We start from the raw sequence: 20541 nt of genomic DNA, 5'->3' as shown, positions 1-20541 counted from the left end.
AGCTGAGCCATCCTGCCACCTGTTGGCAGCTCAGCGGCAGCTCAGCTCGGGCCGTGAATCAAACCGGGGACCCTGTTGCTCAGAGCTCAAACTCTTGAGCGAGCTCTTAACTAACTGAGCCACTCGGCCGGCCCTAACATTTTTTTTAAGACTTTATTTTTTAGAGCAGCTTTAAGTTTACAACAAAATTGAGAGGAAGGCACAGAGATTTCCCACATACCTCTTGCCCACAGTTGCAAAATCTTCTGCATTATCAACATCACTCACCAGAATGGTACTTTTTTATCTTTAACCAAGAATTAAACATACATGGACACATCATAATCACCCAAAGTTCATAGTTTATATTATGGTTCACTCTAGGTGTTTTATGTTCTGTTTGTTGGATGAATGTGTAACGACATCCACCCGCTGTTGTAGTATCATAGGGGTTGTTCTCACTGTCCTAGAAATCCTCTGCTCTGCCTGTTCATCCCTGCCTCTTTCCTCCCTGGCAATCACTGATTTTTTTACTGTCTCCATAGTTATGCCTTTCCCAGAATGTCATGCAGTTGGAATCATACAGTATGTAGCTTTCTCAGATTGGCTTCTTTCACTTAGTAACATGTCTTTAAGGTTCCTCCATGTCATTTCATTTCTTTTTAGCGCTGAATAATATTTCATCGTCTGTATGTACCAATTTATCCATTCACCTACTGAAGGACATCTTGGTTGCTTCCAAGTGTTGGCAGTTATGAATAATTATAAATATCCATGTGCGGGTCTTTGTGTGGACATACGTTTTCAACTCCTTTGGGCAGATTCCAAGGAGTGCGATTGCTGGGTCATATGGTGAGAGGATGCTTAGTTTTGCAAGAATCCGACAGACTGTCTTCCAAAGTGGCTGGACCATTTTGCATTCCCACCAGTAAATGTTCTTATTTTTGTTTTTCCATATTCTTTAAGGTTCCTTTTAAGTTTTAAAATTCTGTGATTTAAATTTCTTTTTTTATCCTTGAATCATGGCTTCTTTTAAAATACTTGCTCTGTATATTTTTTCTAAAAGAAGAAATGTATTTTTACTGAAGAATATCTGAAGAGTACATGAAAGTATAAAGAAGAAACATTACTGATGTATTTTCTTTCCCTTTTTATATAGTTGTATCTATTATGGTGTATATATTCTTTTAAAAATAATGAAATATTTCAAGTGTGAAGAAAAGTGTAGAGAGTAATCTTTGGAACACTTATGTATGTCCAATCCATCTTTGTCAAATAGTTACATTTTTTGCTATTAGCTTCAAGTCTTTCATTTTATTTTTTAAGAACGAAACATAGATACAATTCAATCTCCCAGTGTTACCCCTCACAAATTTTTCTTTCCTTCCCCTTTCTCTCCCCTTCCCTTTCTTCCTCCTTCTCTCTTCCCTTCCTATTCAGAGGTTGTCATTCCTGTGATGTATATATCATACGCAATATACATTATTGCATATGAAAACTTTATATACTGTACATATCCTTCTGCAACTTGCTTTCTTTGATCGATCTTAGTTTTTTTTTTTTTTTTAGCTGAGCCATCCTGCCACCTGTTGGCAGCTCAGTAGCAGCTCAGCTTGGGCCGGGACTTGAACTGCTGTTGCTTAGAGCTCACACTCTTGAGTGAGTTCTTAACCAACTGAGCCACTTGGCCAGCCCCGATCTTAGTTTTTTAGATATTGTCATGTTGGTACACGTGACTTGTAATTATTTATTTATTTATTTATTTTTTTTAAAAAGATTTTTTTGGGGAATTGGGGGGAGGGTAACAGCATTGGGGAATCGGGAAAGGGGAACAGACAGTTGCTGTCCTTTTGTTCTTCAGTCTAGTTGTGGAGGATGTCGCTTCACTGGCCCATGTTGGTATGATCATTGTGCTCTTACCGGATGAGGCAATCAGTCGCCGGTTGTTGGTTGGCCACTCACAGCGGCTCCCGGTAGCTCACACCGGCTACCAGCCGCTCACGCTGGCTGCCAGCCACTCACGTAGCTCACGGCAGCCCATTGCAGCCCTGCTGCAGCCTACGCCGTCCCAGGCGACTCACAGCAGCCCACCTCTAGGTCGAGGTGTTGTTCACCATCTTAGCTGTAGAGGGTGAGCGTCACTGGCCCTCAATGTGGGATCTGAACCACAGCCCTGCTGCTGAGAGCTGGTGCTCCCAAGCGAGCTCTTAACCAGCTGAGCCACTCGGCCGGCCCTCTTATTTATTTTTAATGTTGTATAACCCTGCCTCAGTTTCTTGATCCATTCTTCTGTTGACTGACATTTAGACTGTTTCCATGTTTTGCTTCTACTGACCCTGTGGTTATGAACAGTTGTTTACATGGGTCCTTGTGTTTCTCTCTCCCTTGGGAGAGTTTTTCTCCAGGACAGTGATACACAAAATGTGGTCTGAGGACTGAGGAATTACTTCTTGTAAATAGGGAGCTTGCGGCAGAATGTACATCAACTATCGTTGTTAACTATTTAACATTTCCTCCCCTAGTGAAGGAAGCAGTGTTCCATATCTCTTTGCTGAGTGGTGACAAACATTTTACTGCTGGGTTACTTTGAATAGTGCTGCTCTAGAGTATGTTTCCCTGGAGTGGAATTGCCAGGTTGAAGGGCATATGCCTTTTTAACTCTACTAGGGATGAACTCACTAGAGGTTTGTTCTTCAGAGGTCAACATCAGGCACACCCATCAGCAGTGAAGTCAAGTACTTGGTTTGTTTCCAGCCTTTGCCAACATTTGATATTATTAGATTTGAAAAGTTTTTGTAATGTGAAGGGTGCGAAATTATACCTCGTGTTAATTTTGCATATTCCTTATCAGTCTGAGCGTCTTTTTATGTGTTATTTAGTATATGAGTCTTATCTCTGAATTGACTGCTTATTCAGATATTATCGTTTTTCATTTAAAATTTTGGATTAATTTGATTTTTCTTGATTTGCAGGAATTTTTAAAGTATTCTGCATTCATTTTTTTAAATTTAAAAACATTGTAGCTATAGCTTATCTTTTCACTTTATGGCGTGTTTACAATATTTAAAGATCTTATCCTATTAGTTTATGTTTTGTGCTTGAGTTTTAATTTTCCCTTTTCAGTTTTCTTTTAAAACCTTTAAAATCTTGCTTTTTACCTATATGTCATTAATCTACATGCAAGGGATTTTTAGATTTTTTTTCCCCCACTGCGTTGGGTTAACATATGTTTTCCAGTCCTCATTGACTAGTCCAGTTTTTCTTTCCTTAGTTCTTTTGACTGTGTTCCCAAGTTTTCTAGTTTTGTTTATTGCCTATCATTCCCTTTTTTTGGGCTCTCCTTCCTATGTCTTTAAATGCTGTTGTCTTGAGCAAGCTGTTTCAGGCCTTCTGGTAGGTTCTTTCAGTGTGCAGTTACTACATACGCTACATGTGTGGTAAACCTGTGCAACATCCCTGACTCTCCCTTCTTCACTATTCCCATGACCAGCAAGGTCTGACACATAGTAGCATTTCAGTGAATACTTGAATGAGTGCATGAGTGAATGATCTACATAGTGGGTGCTGAGCCTTGAAGGAGGGAGAATTTAGAAAGCAGGGAGGAGGTAGGGTGACCTGCAATTTGACACATTTGGTGTTAGCTTCATGTTCATAGAAACAAGCTTTCTAGAGTGTTGTTTTCTGACCTTTGAATTTGTGTATTTTTCTGTTTTGTCATAAATACCACCTGAATGAGACAAATTCTTACGATCTTTGGGTGCTTCTCTGTAACAGGGCTGCCTGTAGTATATGTCGTATAGTGCCCTAGAGAAAATAGGGTCGTTCATTGTGGTTGACAGTTGCCTGGGGTAGGCAAGGATTTTTAGACTGAAGGCCAGCAGATCCTAGATCCCATTCTATTTCTTACTCTGCTACTAATAACCTCTGTGACCTTAGGTGAGTCCTTAAAACTCTTTGTGCATTTTATGTTTATGTTTATGTTTATGTCTTCAGTCTTCTCCAACTGTGAGTCCAGTAGGAATCTTTCTTTGTATAAGTTTCAACATAAAATTTTTTTCTTGGCTTGGGTGGTGGTTATATAGGTGTTTATAACATTTCGTTTAACTAATATTTGTGTTTTGTACATTTTTCTAAATGTTTAATTTCACAATGAAAAAGATGTAAAAACTCACAAAAGACTAGGTTTCCTACATCCCTCCATGTGCAGAAAAAACCAAAATAACCCAGCTGGATTATACTTGAATGCAGAAAGCAATGATCATAAGAGCTAGAAGAAAACACAGATAAATGTGTCAGGGGTCTCCAAGACCACCCTTAGGTTCATTGTTTTGCTAGGAGGATTCACAGGACTCAGCATATGTTTGTACCTCTAAGGCTTATTACAGTGAAAAGATACAAAGCAAAATCAGCAAAGGGGAAAGGCACATGGGACGAAGTCTGGAGGAAACCAGGTGAGCGCTTTCGAGCCCTCTCCCACTGGAGCCACCAGGACATGCTTAACTCCTCTAGCAGTGAGTTGTGGCAGCACGTGTGAAATGTTGTCTACCAGAGATGCTCATTAGAGACTTAGTGCTGAGGGTTTTTTTTATTTTTTATTTTTTTTTAATTGGGGTATTGGGGGGATGGGAACAGTGCTGGGGAATTGGGTGAAGGGGAACAGACAAGTTGCTGTTGTTTCGTTCTTCAGTCTAGTTGTGGAGGACGTTGCTTCACTGGCCCATGTTGGCACCATCATTGCGCTCTTCCCAGGTGAGGCAGATCAGTCGCCGGCTTCTGGACGGCTGCTCACAGCGGCTGCTGGCCGCTCACGCTGGCTGCTGGTTACATACAGTAGCCCATGGCAACCCACTGCCACAGGGGCTGCAGCCTACGGCAGCCCAGCTCCAGGTCGAGCTGCTGTTCAGCATCTTAGCTGTAGAGGGCAGTGTCACTGGCCCTCATATGTGGGATCCGAACCGGGGCCCTCTGGCACCCCAAGCCAGTTCTTAACCATCGCGCCACTCGGCCGGCCCAGTGCTGAGGGTTTTTATTTGCTGCTGGTCACGTGGGCACCTTGTGCCTAACATGTACCTACATCCCATATTCCCAGGAGGAAAGCAGGTGTTCAGCACGGACTATATTTGCTTGTACAGTTTAGGCACAGTGAGTCATGCTCATCAGTTCTGGGAATGGTGGGAACCAAGTTTCTAGATGCCAGCCACGGGCCAGCCATGGCCAGCAAAGACTCCTAAAGGTACCAGTCTCAGGCCTGCTATGTTCACTCTTTTCTGCAGAATATTATATTTTTGTATTATCTTGCAGTGAAAAAGGTATTTCTAAGCATGACTAGAAACTCAGAAGCCATAAAAGGAAGGAATGGTAAGTTTATATTTAAAAAAAAAAACTTAGATATGAAAAGAAAGAAAGTGATATAGAGTCACAAGGCCTACTAGGAAAAAAGTATTAGTAATGTGTGGGAGAAAAGGGGGAGATTTTTCCAATATATAAACGCTTTTATAAGTCAGCAACTCAAAAGAATAATGAGTAATTTGCTGAAGAAGATATTTCAAATGACCAATAAATATTTGAAATGATACTTTACCTCAGTAATAAAATAGATATAAAGTAAAACAACTGTGATCATTTTTCACTTATCATATTCAGCTAATATTGATTACTTACAGCCTTTGTAAGATTGATTACTCAGTGTAGGAGTGTGTAAAGGGAAATTGGTACTTGCATATGCTGCTGGTGGTATAAATTAGCACAGCCTTTTTGAGGGGCATTTTTCCAAAAACTATTAAACTTGTTGACATGTCTACCCTTTGACTCAGCAGTTCCATTTCTAGGGTTTTAGCTTATAGAAACCCGTATCAGTACACAGATACAGATGGATAAGGAAGTTCTTTGGAGCGTTGTTTGTAGTACTGTAAAACTGGTAATAACACAAATGGAGGGTTAGTTAAATAAATTATACTACTTCTATAGGCAAAGTTGCCATGTAGCCATGATCAGTTAGATCTTTATGTAGTGCTATGGAAAGATATTTAAGATTTTTTTAATATATGCAAACATTTTTTATAGTATTTAGTATTGAAACCTGATCTGAATGGATATGAAGCTCTTTATAATCTTTTTTTTTTTTTTTTTTTAGCTGAGCCATCCTGCCACCTTTTGGCAGCTCAGCAGCAACTCAGCTCAGGCCAGGCATCGAACCGCTGTTGCTCAGAGCTCAAACTCTTGAGCGAGCTCTTAACCAACTGAGCCACTCGGCCGGCCCCCTTATAATCTTTGATGATCCCACTTAATGTCAGGGTCCATATGTTTTATTGCAGAAATATGAATGTATTTGATTACAAGTACTGCCCTAGAGCCAACCCATGGGGTAGATGGAGTTATTTGGGATTAGCAGCATACACACTTTATTATCATTCAAAGATTTGAAAATATTTGAGACATGGACTGCTTCAAGGGTTTTAGATAAAAGATTTGTGTTAACTAAAAAGATAAAACAAAACTAAAATATATGTGTCATTCCAGTTTTTAGGTTAAAATAATGTTAGTGTATGAAGAGGAAAAAATAGTAGTTCAGAATATATTCCCCATATTGAACAGTGATTATTTGAGGGTATGGCAGTGTCATTAATTTTCTCATAAGTGAAATTAATTCAATATGAGGTTGAATGGGACAAATAACATCTTAATTATGGAGAGGATAGAACTTGCTCCTGATTCTGAAGTACTATTTGTCATATCAGACACTTGTGATGACTCTGAGAATCTCAGTTCCTACAACTAAAAACTGAGTCTTTGTTTTAGATTTCTTTTGTGTTTTTGGAACTTTTGGTTTACTTTATCTCTTGTTTCTGAATAGATACTTTTGGGGACCCAGGCCTAAGCTGGATCATCACTTTTACGAGGCTGTGTTTCCAGGGTTGAGGGTAAAGGCACAAGGTTCAGTTTCTTTCTATGCCTCTAAAAACAGGATCCATAGACCATACTGCTGCTAAATCTCTACTCTTTATTTTGCTAACTTCTGGCAGGCTAAAAAATTCCGTAGTTGATTATAGTTGCATTTACTTTTCATAAAGTTTGAACATGATTGATTATCTTTTATTTAAAATGTACATATGTTTTCAAAAATGATGCAACAGTGTCTCATTGACCCTCCTCAAAGGGTATAGAAGACTTTGCCTCTTCGGTATTCTCAGCCTGTTTTCGAAGGACCCCACATGATGTTTGGGGCCCTTTCTGGCATTCCCATGTTCCCATCACATAATTTTATTGTGTTTAGGATGTTAACATTTTTCTTTCTAACGGAGAGTAGAAAGTGTTAGCTACTATTCTGAGGATACATAGGAAACACCGAAACGATTGTATGAAAAACGAAAGGGATCAGATATCACTGGGCTTTTTAAACTTGGCACAGATTCTCTAGATCAGTTTGCTATGAAGAATTCAGCTCTCTGCCCTCTTCCACAGAACAATTCTTCTATAGTTTCTGTAGCTAAAATCTGGAGGCAATTTTCATTGCCTACGATCTATAAGGCACTAAGGCAGAGAGAGTCTCCTTACCTGTAACTTCCTCAAAGGTTGTGGATTGAATTCATTCTTCCTAAGAATTCTTTTCACAGCAGCATTCAGCAATTACCAAATAGAATCATTTGATCTGGTTATCTCACAGTCGGCCTGCCTGCCTTTCCTTTCTTTGTTTTTCTTTTCTTCCTTTATTATTAATTTTCAAAGCTAAACTTGAGACTGTGTTTGGTTGTCACCATTTTTTTCCCCATTAGTGTTCTCTCCCTGTTCTAGGATTCAGTCCAAGGCCCCACACTGCATTTGTTTGTCATGTTTCCTCACTCTCCTCTGTCTGGGACAGTTTCTTAGTCTTTCATGATTTCTCATCATCTTGAAAATCTTGAGCTGTACTGGCCGATGTCCTTAGACTAGCTCTCAGGTTGGGTTTTCTGTTGTTTTCTTCAAGAATAGATGGGGGTTATGGATTTGGAAAGACTACCACAGAGGTGAAATGCCCTTCTTGTCATATCATATCAGGGATCATGTTATCCATATAACATCGCTGATGACGTTAACGTTCATCACTTGGTTAAGATAGTATTTATCAGGTTTCTCCACTGTAAAGTTAACGTTTCCCTATTCTATTCTTTGCAAGCAAGTCACAAATCTAGCCTACCCGAAGGAGGGGGTGGAGGCAGGAAGTAAGCTCTACTTCCTGTATTTTGGAATTATTTGGAATTCTATAAGAAAGGCTTTTGTCTTTTTTCCCCATTGTATTTAAATACTTAATTATATCAGTATGGACTCAGGTAGATTTATTTTATACTTTGGGTTATAGTCCAATACACTGTTATTTATTTTGTCCCTCAGATTGTTCCAACCTTGGCCATCACGTAGCTCTTTCAGGGTGATTCCTGTATCCCTTTGATATGTTCCAGGACTCATTTTCTTTCTGGTACTACTAGATGCGTCAGGCTTACCTTTTTTCCCTTGGCACCAGCCCTAGAATCAGCCATTTTTTTTTAAGGAACCTGGTTCCTTTTATTGGAGAATAGTATTTAAAAACCAAGATGTGGGTGTTGGGTGTGCTTGTTGCGACTAGGGTGTCATTGCTTCAAGGCTCCCTCAGGAGATTTTATACACACACACACACACACACACACATACATACATACACACACATATACACACGCATACATACATATCTTCTTTTAAAAATATATGGAAAATTTTAAGCATATACAAAAATGCAAACTCACTGTCACACAACTTGAACAATTATTAATTAGTGGCCAATCTTGCTCCCCTCCCCCACTCCTCATTATTGTTTTTTAATATATTTTTATTTGAAAATGTTTATATCAGTACAGTGAAACTAAATTTTAAGAGGTACTGGATGTCATTAGTTTGGATATCATTAATTTATTACAGAAGAGAGGCATGGAAATTATTCACGTGAGGAGCTTTCACAACTTCAGTGGAATGGGCAGCTTCTTGTGATGCCATTTCAATGGTGATTTATTTCAGTCTATATACTTTCCAAGAATGTCACCATCTCTAATACATAAGAAATAAACCTTAAAAAAAAATAAACCTTGTTGTCGGGAACTACTTTGGTGCCTCCTTATTCTGGAAGAAGATCGTTACCACCATCTTTCATGCTAACTGGTTGAATCTCTCTGCCCTTTCATTTAGAGCCCAGTTCAACAGCTACCACTGTTGCTTGCAGTACTTTTCCTTGAGATTTTTCTGAAAGCATAATGCCTCCCTTGGTTACCATTTCTGGAGCACTCCTTTCAACTCATACTGGCTCAAAGAGGAGCAGAAACTTTCTAAATGTGTGTCCTACCATGACTCCGGCTGCAGCAGTCTGTTTATGAGGACCTGAATGAGGCTATGGCTTTGCTTTTATTTATTTATCTTTTTTAAAATAAAAATTGCACATATTTAAGGTGTACAACATGATACTGAGATATATATATATATATATATAGTGAAATTAGTGCAGTCAAGCTAATTAACAAATCTCATATCTTTGCTCTTTTAGCAATTTCCTGTACACTCCTGATAATTTGATAGAAATCCCAGTAACTGTATTATTTGTCCTATAGATATTTCAGCCTCTGAAAAAGAAGGACTCTTTTAAATAAAATTTTAAACTGAAGTATAATTGATACAGTAGAAAGTATGAAAGTGTAGAGCTTGGTGGATTTTTATAAATGTATATCACTGTGAAAGCCATCATCCAGATCCAGATACAGGACATTTCCAGACTCCTGGAAGGCTAATCACCACTGATAATCTGTGTAAGAATCTTTAAAAAGTTAACATAACCACAATACCATTATAGCACCTAAGAAATTAATAATTCCTTACAATCGAATATCCAGTCATTTGCAGCAGGTAGGTTCCCCTCTAACATCCACCTTCCTCCCTGTCCCAGCAATGTATGGGGTGCAGAGACAGAACAGTGTATCGGGCGCTTGTTCTGTAGTTTATTATGGTCTGGATTTTGCTGAGAGCATCCCCGTGGTGGTATTTAGCTTGTTTTTCTCACCGTGTTTTTCTTGGTGGGAACTCCGTTTTCATATTCTGGTTAGGTAACCCCAATACAGTGGTGGACACTGATTCTTTCTTTGGAGAAAATTCATCAGTAAGATGTTTTCATCAAATATATATTGCCCCTGAGCTGGCCGAGTGGCTCNGAAAAGTACTCAGACATATGAGTTCATTCTGTATGTTCCATTTATATATAATACATTTAAAAATGGTGTTAGAAATCAGGATAATGGTTACTTTTGGGGCAGAGGGGTAAGTGAGTAGGAGTGGGGATGGGTGCAGGGCTTCTGTGGTTCTGGTGGTTGCATAGATGTGTTTCCTTTGTGAAATTATTGAGCCATATACTATGTACTCTCCCTTGTGCACTTTAGCTATATGCTGTACTTGAATTAAAAAGTTTATTAATGAATAAATGAATATAAATGAATAGTAAAGAGAACTGATATGGCCAAAATAATATATACCCGAGTTTGGTAATTTTATAGGCTTACTAACAGAGATAAACTATTCCCTATTTAGCCAGGACTCATTCAGCTGATTTCTTGATATTTATGGGTTTATAGAGGATTCTAGGCAGTGGATAAGCAAATTTAGAAAATTAATATTTAAGGTAATAAAATTAGTAGAAGAAAATTAAGGAGTTAATCCATTTAAAATTTAAAAAAATTATCATAAAATGAAAAAATTATCATAAAATGAAATTGCGGGCATGATTGTCACCATCAATAATGATTTTCCATAGAGTCCTTCTAGGAATCGACCTAGGTTAGATTGTCAGAAGAGGGCTATTTGCTTTAGCCTGGTTCCTCCTGATTCTTTTCCCTGTCATCAGCTGTATCACAGGCCTAGACCAGGTAGGATGAAGTATGTATAGTAATGCAAGTTTCTAGGTCTCTGTAAGGTATCAGGGATCCCAAGGATATCGCACACAGACAAACACTTTAGATGAATTGGACTCAGCTGTCAGTGTTTGAAAAGGTTAAAAATATGGATTTTGGAGTCCACAAATCTTGATTGTACCACTTGCCAGCTCAGTATCCTTGGGCAAATTCCTTTACTTCCTTAAACCCCTGCTTCCTCCTCACCTGTAAAAAGAGGAGTGACAGCTACCACCTCTCTGGTTGTTGTGAGAATCAGATGAGATGAGGAATGCAAAATGGTATACACAAGTGTGTTTTTCAGTGCCCCACCACTAGCAAGATTATCTCACTTTTATCGTAAGACTGGAGCCATTTGACATAAGCCTCTGTATCTTCCTTTCCATCCATGGGAATTATTGACTTGTCGACCTCTATTTCTGCTATCTTTTCCTATTTAAAGGAGAGAAGGCTTGTTATTACTTACTTAAAACTCTTTAGTAGAAACAGATGATCCTCAGAATAAAGTGAAAATTCCTCAGCATTTTACCGGAATCCTTTTCTAAGGACTCAGGGCCCTGCTTTTAAAAGCTCTTATCACTCTGTTTGAGTCAGATGCAGTGCGTGTGTTCTGTTATACCTCTGTTCCTTAGCTGATTCTCTGCTTGGAAATTCATCTGGTTTCATGACTTCATGTTCTTGTTATTTCCTCTCTGAAATCCTCCTTGATTTGGCAGACACTTTCTCTTCTGGAAACCCATAGTACAGGCATAACTTGTTTTATTGCACATCACAGATGTTGCATTATTTATAAATTGACAGCACGACCTCCCACTGGCAAAATGATTACCACTTGCTTTATTGTGATGGTATGGAACTGAACCACTGTATCTTGTACAGTTCTCTTTTTGTGATACTCATGTTGGTCTTAGTCAGCTTGGGCTGCTATAAAAAAATACCATAGACTGGGTGACTTAAACAATGAACACTTATTTCTCACAATTTTGGAGGCTGGAAGTCTGAGATCAGGGTTCCAGCAAGGTGTAGTTCTTCGTGCGTGACCTCCCCATTCTTCATGGTTTATAGAGGGTGGTCTTCTTGCTGTATCCTCATGTGGCAGAGAGAGAAACTTTGAATTCCTTTATCTCTTATAAGGACACGCAGCCCCATCATGGGGCTTTCACCCCCAATGATATCATCCAAACTTAGTTACCTACCCAAATCATCACACTGGGGATTAGGGCTTCAACGAATTTTGGGGTGACACAGACATTCAGCCCATAGCATGGTGTGTTTCAATCATTTGTTCACAGGTCTTTTGGGGGACTATATCTCAGTATAGGCCCACCTAAGTTCTCAACTTTCACTAACTGAAATGACATCGTAAAATAAATTCACTAGTAAAATTCTGGTGAATGAATTCTTGCGGGATATTGTATACTCCCTTTCTGGGATGTAAAATGTACATTTTTTTAGATAGCAAAGTAGCTACTATTTATCAAAGTAAGTAATATCTGAGAAATGAATTTGCGTTTAAGATGTGATGAATAATTTCAGTTGATATCTCTGTATTTTAGGTAATGGAACTGTTGGTCCATCTGAATAAGCGTATAAAAAGCCGCCCCAAAATACAACTTCCAGTGGAGACACTGTTGGTTCAGTACCAGGACCCCGCTGCAGTTTCCTTTGTCACAGTGAGTGTTGGCTTGGAATATTTTTTAACTTACAGTAAGTTTTCTTTCATAACATTTATTAGATGTCATCAACATATTGGCAACATAGAATTTTACCGCAGACCATTTCTAAGTGAGGAATGAGAGGTTTTTCTTTAAATGACACTCTGTTGTGCCACTGAGTACTGATCCAGAGGAAATGTTGCCATAAAGGAAATGGTTGGAACAGGATAATGTATGGGTGTTGACATCGGGCAAAGGAATGTCAGTGAAGTGACTTGTTAGATATTTTGATCTATAAAAGAATGATTTTGATTCTTAGTAAAAGATGATATGAGTCTGAATAGATAGAAGGGTTATATAGCATAGGCATGAATAGAAGAAGAAAAAAGGGTAAAATGGCAAGAAGAGATAGGAAGGCTGAATTTTAAAACATCTGTTTTTCATATATATATATATATATACATATATATACATATATATGTATATATATATATATATATATATATTGCCCCTGATGTCTGAGTAAAGTTTTCCTGCCTTGCTCTGTTAGCTGGTCTAGAAGATTTCACCAAAAATTTTGTATCCTTTCTAGTATCAAAATCCTCTAGGAAAATGGAATCACTTTGTATGTAGGAGAGAATTTTGTTATTCTTGGTTTTGTTTTCCTCCCTTCTAACGATTAAATGACTGCGACAGTTTTAAGACAGTATAATGAGCTGGTAAAGCTTTTCAGTGTTGTTCCATAATTGTGTCACAGTCACCTGCATATAGGGCTAGCTGTGGTTCAAGTTCTGACTGAAGGATCTGCAGTGCAGTACAAGGATTAAGCCTTAGAAATAATACTAAGTATTGGTCATGTTTGATTTGCTAAGTTCTCCTTTTTTTCTGTTTATATTATAGATCAGCTTGAACGGGTCTTTTTACGACTTGGCCATGCTGAAACAGACGAACAGTTACAGAATATTATATCTAAATTCCTTCCTCCCGTTTTGCTCAAGCTGTCTAGCACCCAAGAAGGAGTACGCAAAAAGGTAAGCATGTTGGGACAGTTGGGGGAATTAAATGGTGAATTAATGGATATATATTATGAAGTGAGATTTTTGTTCCCATTATTGAAATCTAGGTTCATGATCCTAATTATGGCCTTTCAAAATGCAGAGTAAGTCTAGGACAAGCTCACATGATTTAAAAGTAGCTTTTGAATGCTTAGTACAGCTGCATTTAGCACCAACTGTGCACTTGGCATCAGTGCCAGATGATATAATTGAGATGATTATTCTGGAATGTATGGAGGCTTGCTCTGAAACCCATGCCTTTGATTCCAACATGAAAGGCAGGTGATGGTGGGGCAAAAATGTTCTGTAGTCATTGGCTGACTGTGAATATAACCTTAATTAAAAGTAAGCAAAAAATTGGGCCGGCTGAGTGGCGCGTTGGTTAAGAACTGGCTTGGGATGCCAGAGGGCCCCTGTTCGGATCCCACATGAGGGCCAGTGACACTTCGCCCTGTACAGCTAAGATGATGAACAACAGCTCAACCTGGAGCTGGGCTGCCGTGGGTCGCCGGCGACAGCGTAGGCTGCAGTCCCCTGCTGCAGTGGGCTGCCATAGCTACCATGTGTAGCTGGCAGCCAGCGTGAGCAGCCAGCAGCCGCCGTGAGTGGCCGTCCAGAGGCCGGCGACTGATCTGCCTCGCCTGGGAAGAGCGCAATGATGGTGCCAGCTTGGGCCAGTGAAGCAACATCCTCCACAACTAGACTGAAGAACAAACCAACAGCAACTTGTCTGTTCCCCTTCCCCCAATTCCTCAGCACTGTTCCCCTTCCCCAATTCCCCAATAAAATCTTTGAAAAAAAAAAAAAAGCAAAAGTTTTTAAAAGCAATATGTTGTATAGTTCCAGTTTTAAGACTGTACAGTACTGTTACCAAAAGTTGGGTAACTGTCACATCTTTTTTAACCTAGTGTCCTACATGGAACATTTGCCCCTTCATTTTTAAATAGTTCATTAGTCCTCTAGTTATACTAGACCTTTGGGTCTTTGGGCTATCATGCAGTTTCATCCTTTGGGCCACTCTAATTGATTGGTAATGGCTTCCTGGAGGCCTGCCTTGAGAGAGATTCTGAGGCCTGTCCTGATTTGGGTTCAATGGAGGAAGAGTACCTTTAAGAATGTCTGTTATGTTTGCAGGAAGGATAGGGCGTTCTTGTCATGTATTTGACATGCCTATTGTTAATACTGCTTTGTTGAGATAAATATATATTTGATCATGTCACTATCCTATTTAAAACTGTTCTATGGCCTTCTCTTACCCTTAGAGGATAGCAAGGTGTTAAAAAAGGCCCTACGTGAGTTGGTTTCTGCTTACTTATTTAGCCTCATCAGTCTTGTCATTCTTTTGGCAGGTATTTACCGAGTGTCTTTAGTATATGCCAGGTGTTAGGGCTGCGTTAGTGAATGGAAGAGACATCTTGTTGGGGAGACTGCTATTAAACAATCAGGCAAATAGTATCTAGTTATAAGATGTAATAGATGCTAAGATGGAATAGAATCCTCTGAAAGAATGTATTTGGGGCATAAGAGAGATCTCTGTGTGTGTGTAGGGCGCAGCCAGACCAGAGAGATGAGGGAGATCATTAAAGACAGATGGCCCTGTGCAGAGGTTCTGAGCTGAAACAGTGTGAAGCCTTCAGGGACTTGAAGGTGGCCATGTTGCACCCAGTGCGCGAGAGGAGGCATGATCAAGGGAGTAGGCATCAGGGAGAGGGAGCAGGGGTTCCAGTGGGCAGCGATTTGAAAACTCATGGATAAATAATTTCAGCATGTGAAATTTTGATATCGGTGAAACTAAGAATTAATTTGTGTTGACTTTTAGTTGTGTAATTTTTGGGTTTCTAACTATCAGTTTCATAGCACATGTTAGACTTAACCAGGATATATCCTATAAGGTAGCTGGTAATTTGTGGATAATCTGAGTGAAAGAGAAATAAAAGTTAGATTTCTACTGACATGTTATTGGAGTGCGTATCCTATTTTAAGGAAAATGAAGTTTGCTACGTAGACTTCTACTTTACAGTTAACTTTTATATTCAGACTCATTAGAATAGCTGAAAATTAAAGACTGACCATATCAAGTGTTGACAAGGATGTGGAGCAATTGGAGCACTGCTGGTAGGCATGTAAATTAGTTCTGTAACCACTTCAGAAAATTGAAATATTCTAAAGCTTATCATATGCATACTCCATGACCAAGTATTTCCAATCCTGAGTTTATATACAACAGAAATGTGTATATGTGTGCACCAAAAGTTATATCTAAGAATGTTCATAGCAGCATTATTCATAATAGCCCAAACTGGAAATAATCTAGTGTCAATCAATAGGAGAATGGATAAATTGTGCTATTTTCCTATTGGAGCAATGAAACTGAACTGCTATGAGCAACAACATGGGTGAATTTCTAATATAGTGTAGAAAGAAAAGTACTCAGACATATGAGTTCATTCTGTATGTTCCATTTATATATAATACATTTAAAAATGGTGTTAGAAATCAGGATAATGGTTACTTTTGGGGCAGAGGGGTAAGTGAGTAGGAGTGGGGATGGGTGCAGGGCTTCTGTGGTTCTGGTGGTTGCATAGATGTGTTTCCTTTGTGAAATTATTGAGCCATATACTATGTACTCTCCCTTGTGCACTTTAGCTATATGCTGTACTTGAATTAAAAAGTTTATTAATGAATAAATGAATATAAATGAATAGTAAAGAGAACTGATATGGCCAAAATAATATATACCCGAGTTTGGTAATTTTATAGGCTTACTAACAGAGATAAACTATTCCCTATTTAGCCAGGACTCATTCAGCTGATTTCTTGATATTTATGGGTTTATAGAGGATTCTAGGCAGTGGATAAGCAAATTTAGAAAATTAATATTTAAGGTAATAAAATTAGTAGAAGAAAATTAAGGAGTTAATCCATTTAAAATTTAAAAAAATTATCATAAAATGAAAAAATTATCATAAAATGAAATTGCGGGCATGATTGTCACCATCAATAATGATTTTCCATAGAGTCCTTCTAGGAATCGACCTAGGTTAGATTGTCAGAAGAGGGCTATTTGCTTTAGCCTGGTTCCTCCTGATTCTTTTCCCTGTCATCAGCTGTATCACAGGCCTAGACCAGGTAGGATGAAGTATGTATAGTAATGCAAGTTTCTAGGTCTCTGTAAGGTATCAGGGATCCCAAGGATATCGCACACAGACAAACACTTTAGATGAATTGGACTCAGCTGTCAGTGTTTGAAAAGGTTAAAAATATGGATTTTGGAGTCCACAAATCTTGATTGTACCACTTGCCAGCTCAGTATCCTTGGGCAAATTCCTTTACTTCCTTAAACCCCTGCTTCCTCCTCACCTGTAAAAAGAGGAGTGACAGCTACCACCTCTCTGGTTGTTGTGAGAATCAGATGAGATGAGGAATGCAAAATGGTATACACAAGTGTGTTTTTCAGTGCCCCACCACTAGCAAGATTATCTCACTTTTATCGTAAGACTGGAGCCATTTGACATAAGCCTCTGTATCTTCCTTTCCATCCATGGGAATTATTGACTTGTCGACCTCTATTTCTGCTATCTTTTCCTATTTAAAGGAGAGAAGGCTTGTTATTACTTACTTAAAACTCTTTAGTAGAAACAGATGATCCTCAGAATAAAGTGAAAATTCCTCAGCATTTTACCGGAATCCTTTTCTAAGGACTCAGGGCCCTGCTTTTAAAAGCTCTTATCACTCTGTTTGAGTCAGATGCAGTGCGTGTGTTCTGTTATACCTCTGTTCCTTAGCTGATTCTCTGCTTGGAAATTCATCTGGTTTCATGACTTCATGTTCTTGTTATTTCCTCTCTGAAATCCTCCTTGATTTGGCAGACACTTTCTCTTCTGGAAACCCATAGTACAGGCATAACTTGTTTTATTGCACATCACAGATGTTGCATTATTTATAAATTGACAGCACGACCTCCCACTGGCAAAATGATTACCACTTGCTTTATTGTGATGGTATGGAACTGAACCACTGTATCTTGTACAGTTCTCTTTTTGTGATACTCATGTTGGTCTTAGTCAGCTTGGGCTGCTATAAAAAAATACCATAGACTGGGTGACTTAAACAATGAACACTTATTTCTCACAATTTTGGAGGCTGGAAGTCTGAGATCAGGGTTCCAGCAAGGTGTAGTTCTTCGTGCGTGACCTCCCCATTCTTCATGGTTTATAGAGGGTGGTCTTCTTGCTGTATCCTCATGTGGCAGAGAGAGAAACTTTGAATTCCTTTATCTCTTATAAGGACACGCAGCCCCATCATGGGGCTTTCACCCCCAATGATATCATCCAAACTTAGTTACCTACCCAAATCATCACACTGGGGATTAGGGCTTCAACGAATTTTGGGGTGACACAGACATTCAGCCCATAGCATGGTGTGTTTCAATCATTTGTTCACAGGTCTTTTGGGGGACTATATCTCAGTATAGGCCCACCTAAGTTCTCAACTTTCACTAACTGAAATGACATCGTAAAATAAATTCACTAGTAAAATTCTGGTGAATGAATTCTTGCGGGATATTGTATACTCCCTTTCTGGGATGTAAAATGTACATTTTTTTAGATAGCAAAGTAGCTACTATTTATCAAAGTAAGTAATATCTGAGAAATGAATTTGCGTTTAAGATGTGATGAATAATTTCAGTTGATATCTCTGTATTTTAGGTAATGGAACTGTTGGTCCATCTGAATAAGCGTATAAAAAGCCGCCCCAAAATACAACTTCCAGTGGAGACACTGTTGGTTCAGTACCAGGACCCCGCTGCAGTTTCCTTTGTCACAGTGAGTGTTGGCTTGGAATATTTTTTAACTTACAGTAAGTTTTCTTTCATAACATTTATTAGATGTCATCAACATATTGGCAACATAGAATTTTACCGCAGACCATTTCTAAGTGAGGAATGAGAGGTTTTTCTTTAAATGACACTCTGTTGTGCCACTGAGTACTGATCCAGAGGAAATGTTGCCATAAAGGAAATGGTTGGAACAGGATAATGTATGGGTGTTGACATCGGGCAAAGGAATGTCAGTGAAGTGACTTGTTAGATATTTTGATCTATAAAAGAATGATTTTGATTCTTAGTAAAAGATGATATGAGTCTGAATAGATAGAAGGGTTATATAGCATAGGCATGAATAGAAGAAGAAAAAAGGGTAAAATGGCAAGAAGAGATAGGAAGGCTGAATTTTAAAACATCTGTTTTTCATATATATATATATATATACATATATACATACATATATATGTATATATATATATGCATTCAGATAGGTGTCCTTTTTAAAAAGTGGAGTACACTGAGGCTGGTAAGAAATAGTGCTCTTGAATTGTTGTCTTTGTGAAAATTAAATGTAAAAAACTGTTGCGTGATGACAGGTGATGTTTGTTTCCTGGCCCTTGTAATGTGTAGCATCGAGGCAGAATCTATTGGGCCTTATCTGACATCTGGATTCCAGACCTTTGGAGTCACCTACTGGCCCAGACGTCTTGTCTGTGCCCACTCTGGACATAGAGTGCCATGACAGATACTCGCTTCTTTAAGCGCATAGAAACATTGTGTGCCAATAAAATTGCCAAATAGAATGGCTTTAAAGGGAAGGGATAGCCTTTTGAAGTTTGTTCTAAAACGAAGAATGCTTCAGAAAAGCAAATCTTTAGAGAATGCATGAATTCATATATGCATTTATGGGTTTGCTTAAAAGAAGGCATTCATGTGGATTATAGTGGTGCAGACACACCGACAGCACCCAGCTTCCCTTTGCTTGCCATCCGTCGGTCAGCTATTGGAGTGAAGAATGAGAGTGCTGTAATGTACTGAGGTTGTTTAAGTAAAAGACCCGTTGGGGATGGGCAGCCTAGGATTTAATACTTGGTCTCCTCTTAGCTTAAAAGGATTAATGCGACAAACTGGGAGATCTGATGTTAATGTATAGTATGTAGGTTTAGATAGGTCAGATGATTACTTTGTTCTTCTCAGTGAAAAGTAATTGCATGTATGGGTACTTAATTTTTCCCCAGCGTTATTGAGGCATAATTGACAAATAAAATTATATACGTATATGTAAAATGTACAGTGTGATGATTTGATACATGCATACATGAGTGCTTTAGATTAGGTGTTGCTCCGTTACATGAAGCCCATCTTAAAGCAAGCATTTTGAAAAAGGGGGACTGGATTTCATCCTGAAATATAATAGTTGGTCAAGCTGTAATAAACATGGTGGAAGGAAGATGTCATTTCTTTGTTATAACTCCCTGAGTTATCAATCACATGTTTTTGTTGAAATCCTAGAGTATTTCCTTCACACTCACTTGCTTTTTTCTCATTGCTTTAGAATTTTACTATAATTTATGTTAAGATGGGCTATCCTCGCTTACCGGTGGAAAAACAATGTGAACTGGCCCCTACGCTCCTTACTGCAATGGAAGGGAAGCCTCAGCCCCAGCAGGATAGGTATGCTTGCCTCAGTTACCTTATTTCCTGCCCAGGAGAGTCAACAGCTGCCATTCAGAATAGGTCTGCACACTTGGTTTCACTTGAGCTCATTCAGCTGACAAAGAATTGAATTTCTGTGTTATCTCAACTCAACATTATTATTTTGTTAATACTGTTATAAAATTTCTTAATGTGAGCATATTGAAAAATGTGCGGAGCTAACAACATTTTTCTGAATCTAATTACTTTTTTTTTGTCAATTAGTTGGAAGCAACGGATTTTCTGTGATTGTAAAACTTGGTTATAAAATGCTTTTCATCAAAACATTTCTATCTTAGAGGTTATGAAATTTCAGAGCCGTTTTCTTAAGGAACAGGTCACTTGTTTATATTAATACGGGAATTGGAGAGGAGTAATGGTTTAGATAACATCCTTCG

The 20541-nt window shown here is 38.6% G+C and overlaps 1 protein-coding gene and 1 pseudogene across 1 annotated transcript in view; one reads left to right on the top strand and one right to left on the bottom strand.

Moving 5' to 3' along the window:
• The window catches only part of ECPAS (Ecm29 proteasome adaptor and scaffold), a gene marked incomplete at its 5' end in the record, with an annotated part of 107786 nt that overhangs the window by 15179 nt on the left and 72066 nt on the right, over positions 1 to 20541 (top strand). The window contains 4 exon segments of the mRNA XM_019635791.1: positions 5213 to 5337; positions 13469 to 13599; positions 18333 to 18449; positions 20004 to 20122. Of these exon segments, the coding sequence (XP_019491336.1) occupies positions 5213 to 5337; positions 13469 to 13599; positions 18333 to 18449; positions 20004 to 20122 (492 nt within the window).
• Positions 9000 to 9328, bottom strand: LOC109379320 (10 kDa heat shock protein, mitochondrial pseudogene; annotated as a pseudogene).

This window comes from Hipposideros armiger, unplaced genomic scaffold, assembly GCF_001890085.2.
Source record: "Hipposideros armiger isolate ML-2016 unplaced genomic scaffold, ASM189008v1 scaffold_24, whole genome shotgun sequence".
Classification (NCBI taxonomy): Eukaryota; Metazoa; Chordata; class Mammalia; order Chiroptera; family Hipposideridae; genus Hipposideros; species Hipposideros armiger.
Note: the sequence above shows the minus strand (reverse complement) of the source record. Positions and strands in the feature narration are given on the sequence as shown.